A 20,945-nucleotide genomic window follows, 5' to 3' on the forward strand; every position below is an offset into this window, starting at 1 on the left:
TAGAAGCCTATTGAGTTCATTTTCTCTTTCCATACCTAGAAAGTTCAGAACTCATTAATTTGTAACGTAATTACAGTCCTAATGCACGGATTAAACATATGTACTCAACATTAACAAATTCATGAGCACTTTAGACATCATATCCTATTCAAGATCCTAAAATACCAAATTATGTAGGAATGTATTATGTGATAATCATTGTTTTTATATTCCAACAATGCACATATACAATTTTGAATCTTCACTTTCTTTAGAAATTCCACCAGACAAATTAAAATTTGCTTCTTTCATGATTTTTTAGCAACTACTACCTACTCACTCATTGTAACATGACAACCAATGCCATGCCCTTCCAAGAAATTATGGCCAAGAAAAAAGTTTCCCAGAAAAATCTGAGTTGGATATTTAGTGAAATGAGAAAGGGTGTAACTGATGAAGAGTAGGAGCATTGCATCTTTATTATTTGGGATGTTCATTCCATATATATAAACCAGGAAGAGAATCCAAAACTTCCTAAACAGTATATAATTTAATCCAAGCAAACCACAGAAAGAATTTCACCTCAAACATAGTAAATTAGGACAGCTCAAACTGTTAAATATTTCATCCTTAATGCCTATATATATACTGATCATTCCTACTCCTCAGGACCCCATCACTGTCTCTCCCCTGGGAAAATTTCTTTTGTTTGCCTGATCCTAGAGATGGCGAAGAAGCAGAGTAAGGGTCGCCAAAGGGTTGAGATGGTGAAAATGAAAAACGATAGCAATCTCCAAGTAACCTTCTCGAAACGTCGGGCTGGTCTTTTCAAAAAGGCTAGTGAACTTTGCACTCTTTGCGGTGCTGAGATTGCAATCATCGTCTTCTCACCTGGCCGCAAGGTATTCTCCTTTGGCCATCCTGAAGTTGAAGCTGTCACGGATCGTTACCTCAATATGCCCGACCCTCGGCAAACTTCAGGAACTATGCAGCTCATTGAGGCTCACCGTAATGCTAATATCCGTGAGCTCAACATCCAACTCACCCAGGTTTGATTAGATTTTTAAGACTGATTTTAACGTTTTTTGCTTTAAATCATTGAAAGCAATATGAACAAATCTTTTTGTATCAGGTGGCCAACCGATTAGACTCTGCAAAAAAGCGTGGTGAAGAGCTTAACCAAATGAGGAAAGCAATCCAAAGCCATTGCTGGTGGGCGTTCCCTTTCGAGGAACTTAGCCTGCCACAACTCCAGAAACTGAAAACTGTCATGGAGGAGTTGAAAAAGAACGTGGCGAGCCAGGGCAACCATCTTCTTATGCAGAGGATGAATACCCAGCAGTTTCTCATGGGGAGTTCTAGCTCAGGGGAGATTCCTTACGAGACAAAGAACAATATTGTATTCGATGCAAATATGATGCCTGCGGGATACAGTGCTCCCGACATGATGCCTGAGGGATTCAGTGCTCCCAACATGATGCCTCCTCCTCCAGGATTCAATCACCATCCTGAAGGATACAATTATCCGAACCCTCTGGGATACAATCCTGGATTCGGACGTGGGTTCTTCTGATTACTCTAGTTGCTTTTGTGTTGAATAAATAAAAAGCTGTAGCCACAGTGTATGTTTCCTGTATGGTTTTATGTATTTTGCCTCCTAGTAATTGGTTCTTCATGTGTGACTGTAATCTCTGTTAGACTGGGATGGTTATGGACCTGAGAGGCCTATTAATTGTTTATGTATTTCGTTGTTGCTTAATGTTCAATTTGAAACTACATACATCTTCCTATTAGTTTTCTTTGATTATATTGGAGCAATATTTTCTCTTTATTACGTCTTGATAGATCTTTACATTTACTGTTTTATGTATATTTAGTCAGACATTTTGTATATATATACTTTGTTAGCAATCAATATGAAACCGAAGGGTTAGATTGTAATTATATTTTCTTAAAATATTATAATTAGCAGAATTATTTACAAGATTTTAAAAAGTATAAATTTTTCATTTTTTTAACAAATTTTAAGTGCAAAATTTTGTACTTTCTTACGTATGGAAGTCTGTATGAAATTAATGATTCTTGAAAGACATAAATTCCACGTGTTACATTGCAGATGTATTATCTTTGTCTCCGAAAATAATGACATTCACATTAACTCATGATTACAATGAGGTTATTCTATATGATCGGCTGCTTAATTCAACTTTGAATCATTAGATAAAAAGATGAGCATTAACATCAATGCTAAAAAGCTCCTGAAAAGGTAAACAGAAAACATTATAATTAATATACCATACATGGATTTTCCCAGGATCAATGGTCTTTGCTGTCATGTAACAATATATTGTAATTCTACCACCAATTTCATCCACAAATGGCATGTGCTGATAATGCAAGAAAAGTTGAATCTTTGGTGTTCGGTGCCAATATTCTTTTGAGACTATTTTGTCTACCCTGTCTGCATTCATTTAGTGCATATCGATGATGATAAACTTGCCTAATTAGATTCTAAATGCATTCATATTCAACAATGAAAATCAATTGGTTCTTTCATCATGTGGCTGACATTCATCTTCCCTCCAACCATCATGGCTTTCCTGAGAAGAAAATCAATACAATTTGAATGTTCTCCGATGGTGAAGAGGCTCAGCCGAATGTCATTTCTGTTTAGTTCAATCCATGAAAGGGTATGAGATTTGGATGGAAACCTAATCACGTTATTGAACTTAATATGCGCTCTGCAAGGAATGAGATTGCAATAGTGGCTTGGAAAATGAAATCAATCTCCAATCACATTGAAAGTTATAAAAGCAAATTTTCAAATTTATCCTTTTAAGCACATTTTCAAAGAAACAAACTCAACAAATTAATTGAAATTAAGATCTTACTTTAAAACGACAAACTCAATTATTGACCGACTAGTAAACGTTAAGATTCTAAGAGTCCTTTGTTTAGTGAAGAGTTACGTCTCTGATATTCTCTTTTCTACAATATACTTGAATCTTTTCCTTTCCCTGGAAATAACTTTCACATTGCATCAGGGTGAAAGTATAACTTGTATCATGAGTGATTCGATGCGAGAAAGTGATATTGAAACTGACAAAAGAACTAAAAGCTCATGAATGTGCTTCCAAGATCAAACGCATATTGCTCATAAACCAATACATACAGATTTAGTTTCAAAGTAATTCCCCATAAAAACCAAAGATTCTGATAACCTCCAAAATCAGGGATTAATCATACACTGAAGATATAGCACAGGGAAAATAATTAACTTTGATTAGTAACATACAAAGGAACAACCTGTATAAATACCCTCCATGTGTTTCTCCTTTTCCAGATCCAACCAGATCCTTGGGTACTTTAATCTGTCTGTTCTTTCTTCAGTTCTTCCTTCGATTTCTTCACCATGACCAAGAATTCTAACATGGGTCGTCAAAGAATCACAATGGCAAAAATAGCAAAGAAGAACCATCTACAAGTAACATTCTCCAAGCGTCGTACGGGACTCTTTAAGAAAGCTAGTGAACTCTGCACACTTTGTGCGGTTGATGTTGCGATAATGGTCTTCTCCCCTGGCAAGAAGGTTTATTCTTTCGGACATCCTCGAGTTGAATCCATCGTGGACCGGCTTCTCACCCGGACCCCTCCTCTCCGAAGCTCGACTGCTCACCAGCTGTTCGAAGCACATCAAAATGCTAGTATCCACGAGCTTAACATCCGATTAACTCAGCTTCTTGAACAGCTAGAAATCGAGAAAAGGAGGGGAGATGCACTTGATAACATTAGGAAAGCCGGGCTGAACCAGTGTTGGTGGCAGGCTCCCATTGATGAGCTCGGCTTGAATGAGTTAGAGCGACTGAGAATTGCACTTGAAGAGGTAAAGCAGAATGCAGCCAAGCAAGCCAACAAGGTTTTGCTTGAGTCTGCTGATCACAAACGTTGGCAATTTCTAGCAGTCAATGGTACTGGACATGCCAATCCTTTTGAGAACAAGGACAATTGCATCTGCAGAATTATTGATCAAGCTTATGGCTATGGTGATGGGCTGTTTTGAGTTTCCTTAATCTTTTCATTTAGACTGCCGTTACAAGCTAGCTAGTAACTCACTGGTTAAAAAACTTTGTACTAATTCTTCTTTATCTACAAAATTATGGCTTTAAAGGACAAATTATGAGCTTGCAAAATAGTGGTCCACTGAGGAATGTTTCATTTAATTGTATCTTTATAAATTAACATAAAAAACAAACAAAGGGAACTTTAGTTGGCCTCATAGTTTTCTCTTGATCCACCATGAATATATAAGGCTTAAGCATTGCTTTTTTTTTTTCTTTTTTTTAGAAAAACATATGATACTTTATTATTATAAAAAAAATCATATGATATTTATTAAACGCGTATTAATTCAAAACAAAACCGTTCTCTTAAGTATCAACAAATCTTGTTTGAACACTGTATTTGATAATTTCGTGTTAAAGTATTACTTAAATATAATTAAGAGTGAACTTTAAAAAATTGCACTTAAACCCTTTTTATACAAGAAAATCTTTGGGGCATGTGTGCAGCAAATTTTTCTTAATTAACAAGCACTAAACTATAAAATCCACATTTTCCTCCTAATTTCAAGGAATTATAGAATTCAAATTCACATTTAAATAAATCAAATTAAATTGAAATTCACTTTTTTTTTTCTTTTCACAAGTTGAACAATAAACCTCTCATTTCAACCTCTACCACTTTACAATGCCATACTATAGAGATGATCACTACATAGCTTGGAAATCAAGAAAATATTGGAGAATCATTATTAATTACTAAATTTAGGGATACATTTTAAAGTAAAGTCCAAAAAATTTGGGGTAATAATTAATGTCTTATATTGATCAATTCTACCAATAAAATAATATGTGTTTAACTTACCACATATATGATTAAAATTTTTTAAAAAGGTAAATTTATTTATTTATTTATTTTATTCCTTTTAAAAAAAAATCCAATTATAAAGGTTTCTCCTAGCTTAAATTTGTTTCACTACGAAATTAAAGGAAAAGCATCCGAATTCTCTGAGCAAGTCCTGATTACAATGGCTAAGGCAACGAGAGGCCGCCAGAAGATTCAGATAAAGAAACTGGAAGACGAGAGCAGCCGCCAAGTCACTTTCTCCAAGCGCCGCAACGGTCTGTTCAAGAAAGCCAGCGAGCTCTGCGTTTTATGTGGTGCGAACATAGGCATCATCGTCTTCTCTCCCAAGGGAAAACCTTTTTGCTTTGGTCACCCCAACGTCGACGCGGTGGTGGATCGTTATCTCAGCGGAAACCCCACTCTGCATGGGGAGGAGGATTCGGAGACGAGCTGCGACGGCACCCCATGTTTCGAAGAGTTCGACGAGGAGTGCAAGGAGGCTATGGAGAAGCTAGAGGAAGAGAAGAGGCGGAGTAAAGAGATTGAAAAAGAGAAGGAAGAGAGGAAAAAGAAGGGACAGTTTTGGTGGGATGAGCCCATCGACAACATGGGGGTAGAAGAACTTGAGGCGTACGTCAAAGCCATGGAGGAGTTGAGGAAGAATGTGGCTAGGAGGGCTAACGAGTTGATGGGGGATGTCTTCGCGGCGGCTACGGTGGCTAATTCTGGCGGTTTGGGTACTGGTTTTGCTGATCAAAATGGTGGTTTTGGCTATGGTGACGATGCTTTTCATTTTGGTCATGGCCATGGCCTAGGTTTTGGAGGTGGACAGTTCTGAAAATGGCGGTCGTAGGCTTGTCCGTTCTTCTTTTCATCTTCCTTTTGGACATGGTTGTATTTCTTTTCTTTTTCTTTTAAATTATTGAAGGTAGGATTCTATCTACTTTATTTCTGATTATAATATATATTAAGAGAAATTGAACTAAAATATTTTCTTTCATTAATTATTGTTTTCTAGGTTTTGTGATCTATAATAAATTAGAGTTTTAATTGCACTTCTTTAAATAATACATTTTTTTAAATAAAATTTTAAAAAAGTGTAATTATTTAAATTTTTAATTATATTTTTTACATTAATTAGTAATATCAAATTTCGTTAAAAATTTGTATGGTGTAATGAAATTTATTCAAAAAAAATTGTAAAGAATATGTAAAAAGTGTTAATAAAAATATTTTTAGTAGACTCTTTTTTTTCTTCACAATCATAATCATTCTATTGTGGGATAATCTTTGTGAGATTAAAAATGTAAAATATTTTCATATTGACAGGGAATTGAATGAATTTTTTGGTTATTATCTTCTTTGTTTTAATTGGGTTTGATTTCGATTTTGGAATTCTTAATTTATTTTATGTTTATTTCTCTTATTCATAAACAATTATTTTAGTTTATTCATGTGGAAAATAATAGTTTTAGGAGAAAATTTTGGCACTATAAATGTGAGATCAAAGATCTTAAAAAAGACAATTAATAATAGTATCAAGAGTTTGCATGTAAGGAAATTTATTGATCTTTCTTATATTTCTATACATAAAGAGATTTGATTCTTGCCTCACAAAGAATGTGAATTACATGGATATGAATTATTTTTTTATATTCCATTATTTCATATCTCACACATAAAAATATAGATTTTATATAGTACTAATCATTTTCATTCATTTGTTTTTTCTTAATAATCTTATTTTTATTGAAAAACTTGAGAAATCTTTTTTTTTTTTAATTTTGGCGTCTTAGAATATTTTGCTTGTTGATTAAAGGGTAATGTTATTTAATACGAAACAATATAACATGATGAATAAAAGCATAATCCCTAAAAATTTCTTTAAATAAATTTTTATATAACAACTCAAGTCCAAGTATTATTGATCCAATAAATTTTCAAGCTTAAACCACAGTATCCTTAGAAGTTTAATAGAAGCCACACATCAAATCTTTATGTATCACACCTTACTTTTCTATTTTTTCTATTAAATCCTTATACTTTATTTTAAATTAAATAAACTTTTATAATTAACAATCGATTAATACGATATCATTTTATATCACGTGGTGTCATGATCACGTATCGTTTTCACAATTCAAGTGGTATAAAAAATTATAAATGATATTTTAATCAATAATAATCAACCTTAATTATACTATTTATTTGTTTTAAATTAAAAATATATATTCGATTAAACATAATTAAAAAATAAATATATTTTTTAATTTTTTTTAATTAGTTTAGGAATATTATACTAATTTTAAACACAAACTTTTTAAGTTTCTATTGGGATCTTCCATTCCATTTATAAACTTTTCAATATTATGTTGGAAATGAGCTCTAAATTTATCATTCTATTCAAGGTAATAGATCCAATTTATTGTATAAATTTGAAAAAAAAAAAGCTTGGAAGAATTCACTTTTACCATGGAGTAAAGAAGACTAGTGTCTTAATCAAAAAATAGATATTCTTTTAAAACGTGAATTGGTGGTCGATTCTGATTGGATATGAGTGGGAATGGGAGTGGGACCATGTCTTGGCTGGTTTCCGTTAGATTTGACCCGCTGCTCCAACCAATGTTCTCACTGGTCACAGCTGTGAACCAGTTCAGTTCGGGAGAAGCCGACACCTCACATTCCCCCACTCCAAATCTTCATTCAATTATATATGTACAAAATTTTTATTATAATTGTTTTAATTAATTTTTATTTTTTAATTAGTGTTCCCTGGATAATTCTTTTTTCACAAAAAATTAGTTTATTAATTTTTACACTATAAAATTATTAAAATATTTCAAATTTAAAATTAACTAATTTATTCCTATTTAAAAGTATTTTTAGAATTGTACTCTAATTTCTTATTATATTAATTGAAAAAAAATCCATAAATATTAATCGATTTTTTTTTCAGTTAACATTTTACGAATAATTTTAGTTTCACTAGAAATTAGACTATTACTTTTATTCAATAAAATTATTAAAATATCTCAAATTTAAAATTAATCTATTTATTCCTATTTAAAGTAATTTTAATAATTTTATACACAAAATTAATAATCTTATCCGTTGTAATAATTTAGTTGTTTGCATTATATTAATTAAAAAAATACAAAAATATAAGTAAGTTTATCCTTATATTAATAATATAATAAATTCGTACGCGGGGGCAAAGGCTAAAGAGAAAGAAAGGTTTAAGAACGACAAAGGTAGAAAAGGGAAAACGACAAAGGTAGAAAAGTGAAAACGACAAAGGTAGAAAAAGTAAAACGACAAAGGATTAGCATAGTGTGTTTTTTTGAACACTGATGCTCCTCGCTGGCATTTTAAGTGTACGTGCGCATTGTGTGCCAGCTCATGTCTTTGTAATCAACTCCCCATTGCATGCCATTATCTTGATTTGGGAAGGGGGGAGGGAAATGATGGCCTAAGGCCGTTCCTAGTTCGGGTTTTTCGTGAACTAGGTCTCCCGAGTCACCAGATCCGTTGATTTTTAGATGGAATTTCATTGTCCAAAATTTATTATATCCTCTTTAATTACATTCATTACTCCTATTTGACTTGTATGATCATTTAAAATCATATTTAAAGATAATAAATGAATTTTAGTAAATATCATATTAATATAAAATAATTTATAAATTAAAATTTAATATATAAAATTAAAATTTATATCTTATGATCACTATACAAATTTATCCAACCTAGTGACTTATTTAGACTTAACTATAAGATATCTTAAGGCCAAGAATGCAGGGTATTCAATTATAAAATACCTATTGTCAGCTCTAAACTAAACTAATACACGTAATTATATACAATTTAGTCTATAAATCCAGATGGCTATGGTGGTACTACCATTTATATATTCCTTTTATAAGACTATAATTTCTGCTTTCTTTTTGACTAAGCAAAGGGTTGGCTAGCTGTTTACAGAAAAATACTGAGATGTCAATTAAGAATTTTCTCACATTTTTATTTTCCTAATTAGAAAACTTTATAATAAAATTTGAATTTAGATTGTCAAGTGCTTGATCATAAGGCGTGACGCTAAGTTTGACCTCACTACATCATTCTCCCTTGTCAGCAGCAACCCAGCTATATTACAGCCTGTTTTCTCAGCCCCTCTCTCTCTCTCTCTCAACTTTCCTGTTGCTTTTAGAGACCTCTACCTCTACGTTTGCCCTTACCCCTTTTTAATGGTTTGGTCGGCAAACTCTTTGTTTTGGCCCCTAAACCTCAACACCAAGTAATTCACAAGCTGCAACAGCAGCAGCAACAAGGAGAAGAAGAGAGAAAACCCAAACCCCACACCAAAACCAGGGAAAAGAAAAACAATGGATCCGTGTCCTTTTGTACGGATCCTGGTGGGAAATTTGGCCCTGAAATTTCCAGTATCTACGAAGCCTTCTCTGTCAAGAATCCACCCTTCTACTTCTTCGTGCTATTGCAAGATTAAACTCAAGAACTTCCCTCACCAAGTGGCTACAATCCCGTTTATCCAATCGCAAGAAGACAGCAGCACCAGCAGTAGCAGCAGCAGCTCTTTTCAAAAATCTCTGGCTGCGTGTTTCAGTCTGAGCAAGTCCCAGATCGATAGAATCGTCTCGAGAGGGAGTTCATCGTATAAACTTTCTATCGAGGTTTACGCAGACCCTGATGGCAGTAGCTGTGGATTGACATATGGGAAGTTGTTGGGGAAGGTTTCGGTACCGTTGGATCTACGTGGAGCGGAATCGAGGCCGTCTGTTGTGCATAATGGGTGGATTGCTATAGGCCGAAATAGAAGCAACAAGAATGGATCATCTGCACAGTTGTGTTTAACGGTCAGGACTGAACCTGATCCGAGGTTCGTGTTCCAGTTCGGTGGGGAGCCTGAGTGTAGTCCTCAGGTTTTTCAGGTTCAAGGCGGTCTTAAACAGGCCGTTTTCACTTGCAAGTTTGGTTTCAGGAACACAAGTGATCGGAACTTGGGATCAAGGTTAGCTGCTTTTTCCTCATGATCTCTGTTACTTCCTTTATGTTTGGCTGATAAGTAAGATTCAGGATAAAAGGAATTAACATTGTAAAACGTGACTGCTAGACATTTCTCATTCTTAAAAAGTGATTTTTTTACTATATATAAAGTTCGAAAGATCTTCTTTTGCATTAAGATTAAACAACTTCAGTAAAAGTCTTGACTTTGCCTTTTAATTTATTGTTTGTCAAAGTGTTTCTAAATGTTTTTCTTTTTTGGTTACGCAGATCATCTTTGCCAGAATCAAACACTACAAGAAATTGGCTACCTTCTCTGAAAACAGAGAAAGAACAATCCTCCAAAGAACGAAAAGGATGGTCGATTACAGTCCACGACCTGTCAGGCTCTCCCGTAGCAATGGCATCAATGGTGACCCCATTTGTCCCATCCCCTGGTTCGGACAGGGTTAGCCGTTCCAACCCCGGTGCATGGCTAATTCTCCGTCCAGGATGCGGAACCTGGAAACCATGGGGCCGCCTCGAGGCCTGGCGTGAGCCTGGTTTCACCGACGCCCTCGGATACCGATTCGACCTCTTCCACGACGACTACATCGCCGCCACCTCCACAACCGCCACCCTCGCTAGTTCCATCCTCAGCACCAAACTTGGCGGGAAATTCACCATGGACATGACCACAAACGTAGCAGCAACCCCATCGACAAGCCCACAAAGCAGCTGCGACTTCGGTTCCGGATCAAGGCCCGGATCGGGATCAGGGTCAGATTTCGGGTTCGCGGCATCAATTTCCCCGCAGAGTTTGTACAGGGGTGGCTTCGTGATGTCGTCGACGGTGGAAGGTGCGGGGAAATGCAGCAAGCCGGAAGTGGAAGTAGGTGTACAGCACGTGACATGCACGGAGGACGCAGCAGTTTTTGTGGCACTGGCTGCGGCCATGGATCTAAGCGTGGACGCTTGTCGGTCCTTCTCTCAAAAGCTAAGGAAAGAGTTGAGGCAGCAAACTCAAAACTTTGTCGTGTAATATCCATTGGAAGTTTGTCGTTTTAGGGTTTGTCGGATCATAACTGATGAGCTGGTTAGGTGTTTCTTTCGGATTGGGATTCTTTCGGCAGATAACTAACAGCAGTTTTTGAGCTGGATATGTAACCATTAGTTCTTGTACAGTGCGGAATGACAAGGCCGGATTCTTCTGCTTTTTTCTTTTTGTCTTTTAATTTTCCTTTGTGATTAGTGAAATTTGTTCATTGTTTATTCAATTCTTGTACTTTTGTCTGAGAATCCTATGTTGGAATTGAAACCTATAGATTCATGTTCATGGTGATATTGTTGGTGTAAGGATAAGGATAAATAAATAACTTAATTAATGGGAGTGTTAAAATATTAATTAACCTAATTTAGGTTATGTCATCTTGTCAAAGCAAGATTAAGAAAAAAATATTTTCACTAGATTACATGCAAAGATCCATGTCAAAGCTGATAATTATACTCGATAGATTATGAATCAAATTTATCATTATACTTTTTAATCTGATTCATAAAATACTCAAAAGTAAAAAAATTCTGTACAATATTCCATTATTTTTTGTTGCCATTAATTTGTAATCACTTTGAAATCAAATTAAAAGTTACGATAGTAAAAATCATATCCATTCAAAGAAAAATAATATCAAGTAGAATTATGGGATTTTTATTAGAAATTAAAATGTGGTTTCTTGATCAAACTCAGAAACTGTTCGATATATCAAGCAGAATTATAAGGTGTTTATTAGGATTTCTCAATAGCATGGTGTGAAAGATGTTGTAAGTAATTTTGGTTATAAATAGTCAAAAACCGTTGCACAGATAATTCAAATAAAAATAGATGAACCAAATGTTAATTCAAATTTGATTTTGACTATTAAAGATCTCATAAAGAATGAATAACAAGTCAATATCGTTAATGTATATTACGAATTCAATCGTTTAACAGATATTTTTTTACGAATATGGCTTTTCAATATCTTGTTGGTACGACGCTTCTTAAGCTTCAATTTTATTACGTACATTATGAGAATTTCATTCTCATGTGTTATTTTGACACAAATGCATCATTTTTTATTTCCTTTAAAAAATGATAAATTTAATTCATCATTTTAAATAAAATAATAAAAATAGTATTCAATTTCCTTTCATAATAATAGTGTTGAAGAAGACTCTTCCCAAAAAAAATTAGTGTTGAAGTAGACTGGCAAGCCAAATATTAACTTCAATCTTTAAACATTGGTAGTTCTTGTTTTTCTCTCTAATAATGCAGCATTTATTAGATAGGTAACATTTGTTAATTTTTGTTAACATTTGTTGAAAAATTTTGTTTGCTGCAACTGCAAGCAAAGAGGAACTAAATGCTCATGAATTTCCTTTATAACTGAAGGTTTCATATTTATGAATGTAGATAAGAATATTAGGCAAGGCCAACAGTGAAACAGACCTTCCTCATCTTGAATGTCTGCAGAGCACCCAATTGGAGTAAATGGATACTTTTCCTTGGGTTTAGAAAATATATTTTTTATACTAAAAAACATTAAACATTTATATCTTAATTATTTTAATGTAAAATAATTAAAATTATAATTTCTATCTTAATTTCTATAAAAATTTAAAAGCATGAAGAAAATAGGTATCTAAAAGTATAGGAGCTTGGAGTCTATGAACATCTTTCTTTTTCTTCTAGCACAATGTTAAATTCATTGGAGACGCCGCAGAGTCAACGAATTGTAATCTCAAAGATTAGGCTAAAGTTCATCTGTTAACCAAGAGGAAGAGTGTGGTCAAGGGAGAGAAGAAAGCTTCAAATTAGACCAATCTCTCTCTTCTGGAAATGAAGGCACTAGGTTGGTGGCTGATGCTGGTGGGTTCACTTCGGCTAGTCTCAGTTTGGCTCGGTTTCTTCAACGTTCGGTCTCTCCATCGTGGTGTCTACTCCAAATCCCAAGGTTACCAGCTTCTTCTCCTTCTGATCATTAATTTGCAATTCTATCTCTCGTTTCAATTTGGTCAAGGATTTATTCAGAATTTCTCTCCATTTCTTTTAACAGTGACTGAAGTCCATGGAAGGACATTTGGCATCTGGACTCTGCTCACTTGCACGTTGTGCTATCTCTGTGCATTTAACCTTGAAAACAAGGCCCTCTGCTTGGTCACCTTTCTGTCATTCGTGTATGCCTTTGTCCATTTCTTGACTGAATACCTGATATATGGTACAACGACCGTCAGGAATCTCTCAGCTGTTAGCTTCTTTGCAGGTATCAGTTTCTCCTGACATTTATCAGCAAATAGTACCAGAGCCTTACAGCTCACACCTCTCTGTTTGAATACTTATCTCAGTTCTTCCCAAAATTATGAGCCTGTTCCTCATGCATGATGCAGCTTGGAAATTGAAAATTGAACTTAATACTGTAATAATCATCAGACCTACTACAATAATTGCCCTGTAAGATTTTGGTAAAGATAGATTATACAAAATAAACTTTTTTTTTTATTTTTTATAATTGAAGGAGGGGGGATTTGAGTTTGCTCTTTAAACAGAAAATTATACACCAATCAATGATACAAATGCTTGAGTGCTTATACAAAATAAACTTGTCAGTATCTTCAGTGATTTTCTTTTCATTTAATTTCTTACCCGATCTTCTGACCCTTATAGTGAAATTGTGTCTGCCCATATTAAACGATTGAATCAACATTTGTCCTTTTAATTTATTCTTTAGCTAATGTATCTATTCCGTAGCCATGGCAGTTTGTTTGAGAGGGGGATTTATTATTGAAGTGATGAGAAAAGAAATTTCAGATGTGTTCAGTTGGAGGAATCTCAAACATATAAACATAACAAAAATGTCTTCATTTATTGCAAATTAGTTTTATTTTGTGATTAGAAATTCAACATGATACCAGAGCAACTGATGCAGTAGTCTCTGTAAGCCTCCCTTGACGACGATTCATGTTGCATGATATATCCATTTTCCGACACGTGATGGAGAGTATTGAAACGATGAAAAAAAAAACCTCAGATCTGTTAAGTTAGAAGAATCCTAAGCATGTAAATATAATAATAATCTTTTCATTTATTGTCAATTAATTTTAAATTAGATGACCATCTTAAAATTTCAACATACACAATTATACTTCACTGAAACTCTCCTTATGTTGATCAGGCACATCAATAATATGGATGCTGTTGCACAGTGGAATTCACATCAACCTCAAGGAACCTTGAAAGCAGAATGAAATCTGACATCTTCCTCATTTTTTTTTTTGCCTTTGGCTACTGTAAACGAAATTGAAGTATTTCTAGGGTACTTCAGCTTCTAGCTATCCATGTATGCTTTGTTTCAACCTAGATCAGGGTATGCAGTTCTCTTAAGAGATGAGAGATACTCTGGGTCTCTTTCATCTGCCAAAGAGGGAAGGCAGCTACTCCTGATAAACATACAGATTCACCTAAGCTTTCTTTTTCATCGTCCGGACATGCCTGTGTTATGTCGTTCTGTCGAGCAATTAAAACGGGATTGAATGAGGTAGCATGTCCTGTCAACAATTTAAGCACCTTTTTTACATGACACTACAAGAATAATGGTTTTTTTTTTTTCGTATACTTGTTTAAAACAGAAGGATGCTTCAATTTAAAGAATGATTGGGACTTTCCATAGTGGATAGATTTGATTTGTTTTACATAATATAAAAGCAAATAAAGTGTGCTGGGATATGGTAACTTGAAAATTATCTCAGATTAAATCTGCTCCGCTGCAAATCAGTCTCTAAACTTGGATTTGTGGCCTCAATTAGAAGCAGAAATTGGATGATTTGGACAAGTTTATGCCATCACTAACACTATTGCCCTCCCAAACAGCTTGTCTGACAATTTGAGGTTGTGTTTTATTGACTAGGAATCTTGAGAGAAGACAACAGCAGCCATTAGAGGTCAGGATGGCCGAGTGGTCTAAGGCGCCAGACTCAAGTTCTGGTCTTCGTGAGAAGGCGTGGGTTCAAATCCCACTTCTGACATTCAATGTACCCTTTAGCCCATTTTTACAGAAAAGTATGGGATTGCTTTGGTTGGGTTACTTGAGTACATACATTGGATTCAAAGACATCATAAAATGCTTGTCAATAGTCAGCATTCAGAGCATATGTTCATTGAGGCATTCAACATAAATGTGATTCGGATTTGCTATCAGAAAATGACTAGTTCTGGTCACACACTAAGCCATGTCAGAAATTAGAACAAGAAAATTAAAAAAAAAATATTGACATACAGGAAGTTGCCATACATTATACAGATTGAACCCACTGACAACATTCATCTAGCCTACATTTTGACTTCAAAGTTGAAAACGTATTCTCTAAACAGTTTGATATTTCAATCAAGAAGCACTCTAAAAAACAGTACTTGTCTATGTATCAAAATGGAGTGCAAAGATAACTTTAGAGCATTCACAAAACCTGAACAACCATAGAATCAGATTTTTCATTCAGCTGCAGCATCTTCATTGTCGCTCCCTTCTGTTCTGATATCTGGCAATGTACTCAGATCGACACGAGCATCTTTCTCTTCTTGAGAGAGGGTATTGTCAGAAGAATCAATGGGGTCATGCTGGCCTTGATCCACTGTCCCGTTAGAGAAGGAAGTGTCTGAGCTTTCATCTGTTCCACCTGATTCTTTGTCACCCCCTGATTTCTCATTCTGAGTTGAATCAGTATTCTCCTTAGTCATGGAAGACCCAAAATTATCCCCTCCAGCTGTTGCATTGACCTTGGTCATATCCTCTGACATTCCAGACTCTGCATTAGTAGAGGAATTAAAGGAATCTCTTGTGGCCGAATCTACATTTTCAATTTTACTCGAATCTACCATGTTGGAATCATGCTGCTCACTATTTGAAATCTTCTCATTGGCTTGCTCTTCATGTTTTTCTTCAGTTACCATACCATCTTCTGTTGTATTTTGAGCTGAAGTCAATTCCAAAACGGTAGCTGTTCCATCCTGCAATGAATCTGGCATTTCTGTATTCACTTCTGCAGGCTTATTGCCTGTTTCTTTACTCACATCAGTAGAGTTATTGCTTGCTTGGTCAGTGAATACAGTAGAGTTTGTTGTATTTGGAAGAGAGATATGCTCAGAGTTGGATGATCCAGTCTCATGATCATTTTCTTTAGTGTCTGTGACATTCAATGAACTACCATCTTCAGAGTGTTTACCATCATCAACCTTCAACTCTGACTTGTTTTCATCACCATTAGTTTCCTCAGTTGCATTGTCTTTGCTCTCCTGCTCCAAAACATTCATTGTTGAGTTGTCATTAGAATTTTCCATATCTAATTTATCGGCTTCAGAGTTTATAATTTGGGTGTCATGGGACACTGCACTGGAAGCATCATCTGCCTTGTAATGCTCCTCTCTAGCCTCATGTGCATTCCTTCCACCTCCATCATGGTTCTGATCATTTGCTGAATTGTCACTTTCTTCTTGACCCTCTTTCTCTTCAATTTCTTTTTCCTCATTATCTTTATCATCACCCTCTGCTTCTCTCTCTTTCTCCTCATCTATAAATTCTTCTTCACGATCAGCATCACCATCTGCTCTTTCCTGCTCATTTTCATCTACCTCATCATCTCCTCTTCCCTCATCATCTACTTCTTCATCCTTAATTTCTGCTTCTTGCTCTTCATCGTCATGCTTGTTACCTTCATCTTCCCGCATTTCTTCTTGCTCTTCTTCTTCTTCATGTTTACTCACTTCTTCCTGCTCCTCTTCTTCGTGTTTGCTTGCTTCTTCCGGCTCCTCTTCCTCGTGTTTGCTTGCTTCTTCCAGCTCCTCTTCTTCGTGTTTGCTTGCTCCTTCTTGCTCCTCTTCTTCAAGCCTCGTAGCTTTTTCTTCCAGTTCTTCATCATGCTTATGTTCCTCCTCTACTCCATGTTCTTCTTCCTCTTCTTCCTCATGCTTGTAGTTCTTAGACACTTCCTCCACGTGAGGAAGGTCTTTCCTCCCAAATTTTAGAATCACATCATCATTTTGTGCTTTCACAGAGGCTTTATCATCTTTCTCATCAAATTCTTTTCTCTTATCATGGGAGTGCTTGACTTGGTAGATTAACCAGAAGCAGACCCCAAGTAGCAGACAAATCTGAAGGACATGCTTCGTCTTGATACTTTTGGATCTTTGGTTTCTACTAGGTGACCTCTTGAACATGATGGAAGTCCAAAGATCCCTACTCTGATTTCCTTTCTCTCTTTGTATATATCAAGTAACTGCCTGAATCCTGCCTAGGATAAAACATATAATCTGAATGATTAAAAAAGACTAATCAACCATTTAAAAGGCAAATTGTGTATCTGAAGAACAATCATAATTCATAATTACTCTTTTTCTTCAAAACATAAAAAGAAAGTAAAGAAAGAAACAAGTCAATTTCATCCATACTCCAGTGACCAAAATCATAACCTAAATGATAGTGTAGCCCAAACCCCAACAATATCCTTGAGATAAACCAATTCAGAAGTAATGCATTCTAAGTCTAGACTTTAGTAATATAAAATTAAGAACAATGAAGAAATATGGACTTGGAGACCACAATACCACAACTAGCTGAAATCATGCTCCACTTTAATTTGGCAAAATATAGGAAGAGAAGGGAATCTTAAAAATCCTTACAGCAAAAGTGAACTTGTTCTTGAATTAGTGAAACTAGGAGTCAAAACAAGTTAAGGCCAAACAAACAAACAACACATGACATGTTCAATTTCAGATTTGAAAATGATTTCTTGGGGAGGAATTGTCCTTTTCAAGAAGGAAAATGTGAAAAATCCAAAAATAAAAAAAATGCAAACTTTCCAAATTGTTTTCGTCACCTTTTGAAAACCTATCAGATTAGCTTCTTTTCTTATATACTGAAAACCGGCTGTTTCCAAAGCCCATTAGTACCCAGTACCCACCCAACAATGACAGAAACACAGGCAACTTTGGAATAGGGGGTGGAGTTGGGAGAAGGATATTAGAAGATTGTGCTTTTAACATTTCCATTGATACATCCTGAACCCCCTTCAAAAGAGAAGAAACAGAAAGAGAACATAAAAACATGTCGAAAATCCTGACTCTGCTACAAGCAGCCATACATGTTTTCTACTATCTCTCTTTCTGCTCGTCCAAATAATTTCAATATTGTTAACAAATAGGTTTTCATGTTATTTCCATAGCTTTTGAATGACCAAACTGCTATAGAATCAAGTAATCCCATTTGACAATCAAAGAATCCAAACTAATCCAGACTATTTTTTCTTTCCTCTTGTCTTGATCTTGGCACCTTACATGACATTGACCGAACAGAGATCGATTCCCATAAATAAAAAACAAAGGGAGGGAATACAAAACTCTTTTATTTTCTAATATAATACAGAGAATGTTTTAGCCTATGAAAGAAGACAGATACGGATAAATACTATGGTTACATAAAATAAATCAGGAAAATAACAGTTCCTCATCAAATGAAGCAAACCCCTTTCTTTCTAATTAAAGAAACAGGAAATCTAATGATACCTATCTCTTCTGAACAATGCACCGAGTTCAAATCGCCATCCCAAGCAATAAAAAAATACTAAATATTTATATATTTTTATTAAAAAGACAGCGCATTTGCTGAAATGAAAGGAAACCCAGAAGTGGAAACCCCATGGAAGCCCTAGCCAAAAGGAAAATAACGCAATGAAGCAATACGCATCAAACCTGAACGTAAAATTCTCAAATTTTGCGATTCACAAACAAAACCCATTTCCCCAAAACAGCAGGCAAACATAAAAACAAAGGAACCAAAGACGGAATCCATGCTAAAGCTATGAATAAGGGAGTTTCTTAAGCTGAACAAACTACCAAGATTCAAACAAAACGCAACAAAATGATTCCTTGAAGAAAGGAAATTTATAAAAAGCAAGAGAAATACCTGGAGAAAGAGAGACCCAGACAAAAGATACAGCACAGTCTAAGTTGTCAAAGACAAGAAGGTTTCAAGAGAAAAGGTATGGTAAAGGAAGTCTTCACCAGTTCTCACTGCTTTCACCGGATCCAACACGGAGGGGACAATGGCCTCAACCACTATCGCTCTACTCCTAGATTTACTTTCGGACCCTCACATGAAAATGATTTTTTTTTTCTATTTTAAGACCATTAAATTATTGCTCATATTTTTTTTAACACAAAATGTTACCATCTGATTTATTAAATCACTGATAGTTTTATTATAATAAATTAACTATATAATCTATTTTAGAAATAAAATTTAATCACAAAGAACTAATAAAAAAAATATATATAAACTATTATGCGAAAAAAATGAAATTATAAAGAGTGTAAACAATTTTAACTTGATAAATAAATAAAAAAAAGCATTGGTTACCCAAATTATTGTGGGTGTTGAATTGTTGTCTAACAAATGCAATACCTTTAATTGCAAATAAAAATTTTCAATTTAATACATTTATATATATTTAAAAAACTCAACTATTAAAATGATTTGATTTAATTATATTATATGTTTTTGAAACACTATGTGAGTAACATTGTGGATAAGAGATCTTTTGTGACATGATTATATCATTGGGTTAATGATTTGGTGTAAATTGAAGCTAAAAAAAAAATACTTATCAAGTCATCTAAAGTTGAGTTATGCATATTAATAATTAAAAGCTTTTATTTTTTTCATCTAAAATATACTCTTTCAATCTCTATTTTTTTTTACAGAAATTAAGATAAAATTGTTTATTTTAATATGAAAAATAAAAATATTAAGTATTTAAAAATGAAAAAAAATTCATTTTAAAACATTTCAAAATGAATAAATGCATGTGACAAAAAGAGTGTTCATCTCGCCGGGTCAGTCTGAAAGTCTTCTCTTCCTTGTCAAAAGTGAATTTTGCTTGGCAAAGTGGTTGAATGTTATACATTGATTAGCATCATTATCATTATCATTAAATATTATTTTTAATACTTTGAATGTGATACATATGATCCCACTTGCAATAGTCACACATCCACATGGCAATACACATGGCAATACATTGATAATTCCAATCTCTAGGCCTATCGAAACCACAAAAGGTCATCTCTCTTTGGGCCTGGTTGTCCCCTGGTACAGAACCACAGGACCACGCCATGGCAACATTAGCTTAAAAACAATCTATTATTTATGTAAACGACAGGCTTCTTCTCAGTACGACAGCAACCCAGATTTAATGAGCTTGCATTTTTCCTTCTTCACCAGGAAAACACGAACAGCTTATTGCATGGAAAGGTTAAATTTGAACCTCAAAAAACAGTTGTTACCTTAGCCAATAGGAAAGGAAATTTGGGGACAAGCTTCGGCCTAAAGATTCATGTTTACAGGCATATATTTCCATGGGGCAGACAATGGGCTCAACTTGTCCCAAGTAATAGTTTATCGAGCAGTTTCCTTTCTGCCATGATCCATCCCTCATGCCATTTTTAACCATCTTTGAGACTTTGATATCTATCTAAGCATTCTCTTTATATGTTAACTCTGCTTGTGAAAGTGTTTGTGGTAATTGATTTATCTTTAAAAAGGTACTGATTTGAAGTTGGGTTTTAAGTAACAGTTAGCCAACTTCCAATTTTGCTTCTGATGAATAAGCATTTTGGAAACTCATGATGCTGAATGTTCTCATTGACAGAAGATTAGCTGATAAAAACCTAATGGATCAATCAGCCTGCACTGCAGTAACATTAGTAATGATTTTCTTATGTTCTGCTTTGATCAAACTTGCTTTAAAGATAATCCATTGCCAACCTAACAACCAAAATGACTGCCAGGTATATATGGCATAAACCATACACCTCCCATACAAAAGGAGGAAAGGAATAAACCCAAAAGTCTAGGGAGGAGCACAAAAGGGTAGCTTGAAAGACCAAGTTATTCTAAAAAGAAAAGCAGGAGAAAAGAAAGCAAAATCTCGTCATTTTCTTGACTTTCCTAAACTTTTCTGCTAACCTATCAGATAAAAGG

At 34.7% G+C, this 20,945-nt stretch overlaps 3 protein-coding genes, 1 non-coding gene and 3 pseudogenes across 7 annotated transcripts; 6 read left to right on the forward strand and 1 right to left on the reverse strand.

Moving 5' to 3' along the window:
• Positions 1 to 704: 704 nt before the first annotated feature.
• LOC18607275 (agamous-like MADS-box protein AGL62) lies at positions 705 to 1,552 on the forward strand. The gene is made up of 2 exons (XM_007041350.3): positions 705 to 1,028; positions 1,112 to 1,552. Exons 1-2 carry the CDS (start codon positions 705 to 707, stop codon positions 1,550 to 1,552), a joined length of 765 nt encoding a protein of 254 aa, XP_007041412.1.
• Positions 1,553 to 3,409: 1,857 nt separating this feature from the next.
• LOC18607276 (agamous-like MADS-box protein AGL62 pseudogene) lies at positions 3,410 to 4,039 on the forward strand (annotated as a pseudogene).
• A 994-nt stretch (positions 4,040 to 5,033) lies between these two features.
• LOC18607277 (agamous-like MADS-box protein AGL62 pseudogene) lies at positions 5,034 to 5,905 on the forward strand (annotated as a pseudogene).
• A 3,215-nt stretch (positions 5,906 to 9,120) lies between these two features.
• LOC18607278 (uncharacterized) lies at positions 9,121 to 11,096 on the forward strand. The gene is made up of 2 exons (XM_007041353.3): positions 9,121 to 9,907; positions 10,171 to 11,096. Exons 1-2 carry the CDS (start codon positions 9,264 to 9,266, stop codon positions 10,919 to 10,921), a joined length of 1,395 nt encoding a protein of 464 aa, XP_007041415.3. The 5' UTR covers positions 9,121 to 9,263; the 3' UTR covers positions 10,922 to 11,096.
• Positions 11,097 to 12,615: 1,519 nt separating this feature from the next.
• On the forward strand, positions 12,616 to 14,459 carry LOC18607279 (ergosterol biosynthetic protein 28-like; annotated as a pseudogene). The gene is made up of 3 exons (XR_016024813.1): positions 12,616 to 12,872; positions 12,975 to 13,181; positions 14,091 to 14,459. The product of XR_016024813.1 is annotated as an ergosterol biosynthetic protein 28-like (transcript).
• Positions 14,460 to 14,856: 397 nt separating this feature from the next.
• Positions 14,857 to 14,940, forward strand: TRNAL-CAA (transfer RNA leucine (anticodon CAA)). Its single transcript has one exon. It is a non-coding gene; the product is annotated as a tRNA-Leu (tRNA).
• A 228-nt stretch (positions 14,941 to 15,168) lies between these two features.
• On the reverse strand, positions 15,169 to 19,069 carry LOC18607280 (myb-like protein X). 3 transcript variants are annotated; one of them, XM_018116305.2, is made up of 2 exons: positions 18,870 to 19,069; positions 15,169 to 17,195 (listed from the first exon to the last, which is right to left on the reverse strand). In XM_018116305.2, the coding sequence occupies exon 2, from the start codon at positions 17,123 to 17,125 to the stop codon at positions 15,404 to 15,406; it is 1,722 nt and encodes a 573-aa protein (XP_017971794.2). In that variant the 5' UTR covers positions 17,126 to 17,195; positions 18,870 to 19,069; the 3' UTR covers positions 15,169 to 15,403. The 3 variants fall into 3 exon arrangements, with proteins under 3 accessions (XP_017971794.2, XP_017971795.2, XP_088659960.1); XM_018116306.2 differs by having other exon boundaries at positions 15,169 to 17,199; XM_088803834.1 differs by having other exon boundaries at positions 15,169 to 17,218.
• Between the last annotated feature and the right edge of the window lie 1,876 nt (positions 19,070 to 20,945).

Source organism: Theobroma cacao, chromosome 2 (assembly GCF_053813885.1).
Source record: "Theobroma cacao isolate CCN51 chromosome 2, ASM5381388v1, whole genome shotgun sequence".
Lineage (NCBI taxonomy): Eukaryota > Viridiplantae > Streptophyta > Magnoliopsida > Malvales > Malvaceae > Theobroma > Theobroma cacao.

Excerpts from the sequence above, each read along its gene's own strand:
- LOC18607275 (XM_007041350.3), top strand. The coding sequence starts at position 705 with ATGGCGAAGAAGCAGAGTAAGGGTCGCCAAAGGGTTGAGATGGTGAAA. Across the intron at positions 1,029-1,111 it reads TCAACATCCAACTCACCCAG|GTGGCCAACCGATTAGACTC; the intron begins GTTTGATTAGAT and ends TTTTTGTATCAG.
- LOC18607278 (XM_007041353.3), top strand. The coding sequence starts at position 9,264 with ATGGATCCGTGTCCTTTTGTACGGATCCTGGTGGGAAATTTGGCCCTG. Across the intron at positions 9,908-10,170 it reads GATCGGAACTTGGGATCAAG|ATCATCTTTGCCAGAATCAA; the intron begins GTTAGCTGCTTT and ends TTGGTTACGCAG.
- LOC18607280 (XM_018116305.2), bottom strand. The coding sequence starts at position 17,125 with ATGTTCAAGAGGTCACCTAGTAGAAACCAAAGATCCAAAAGTATCAAG.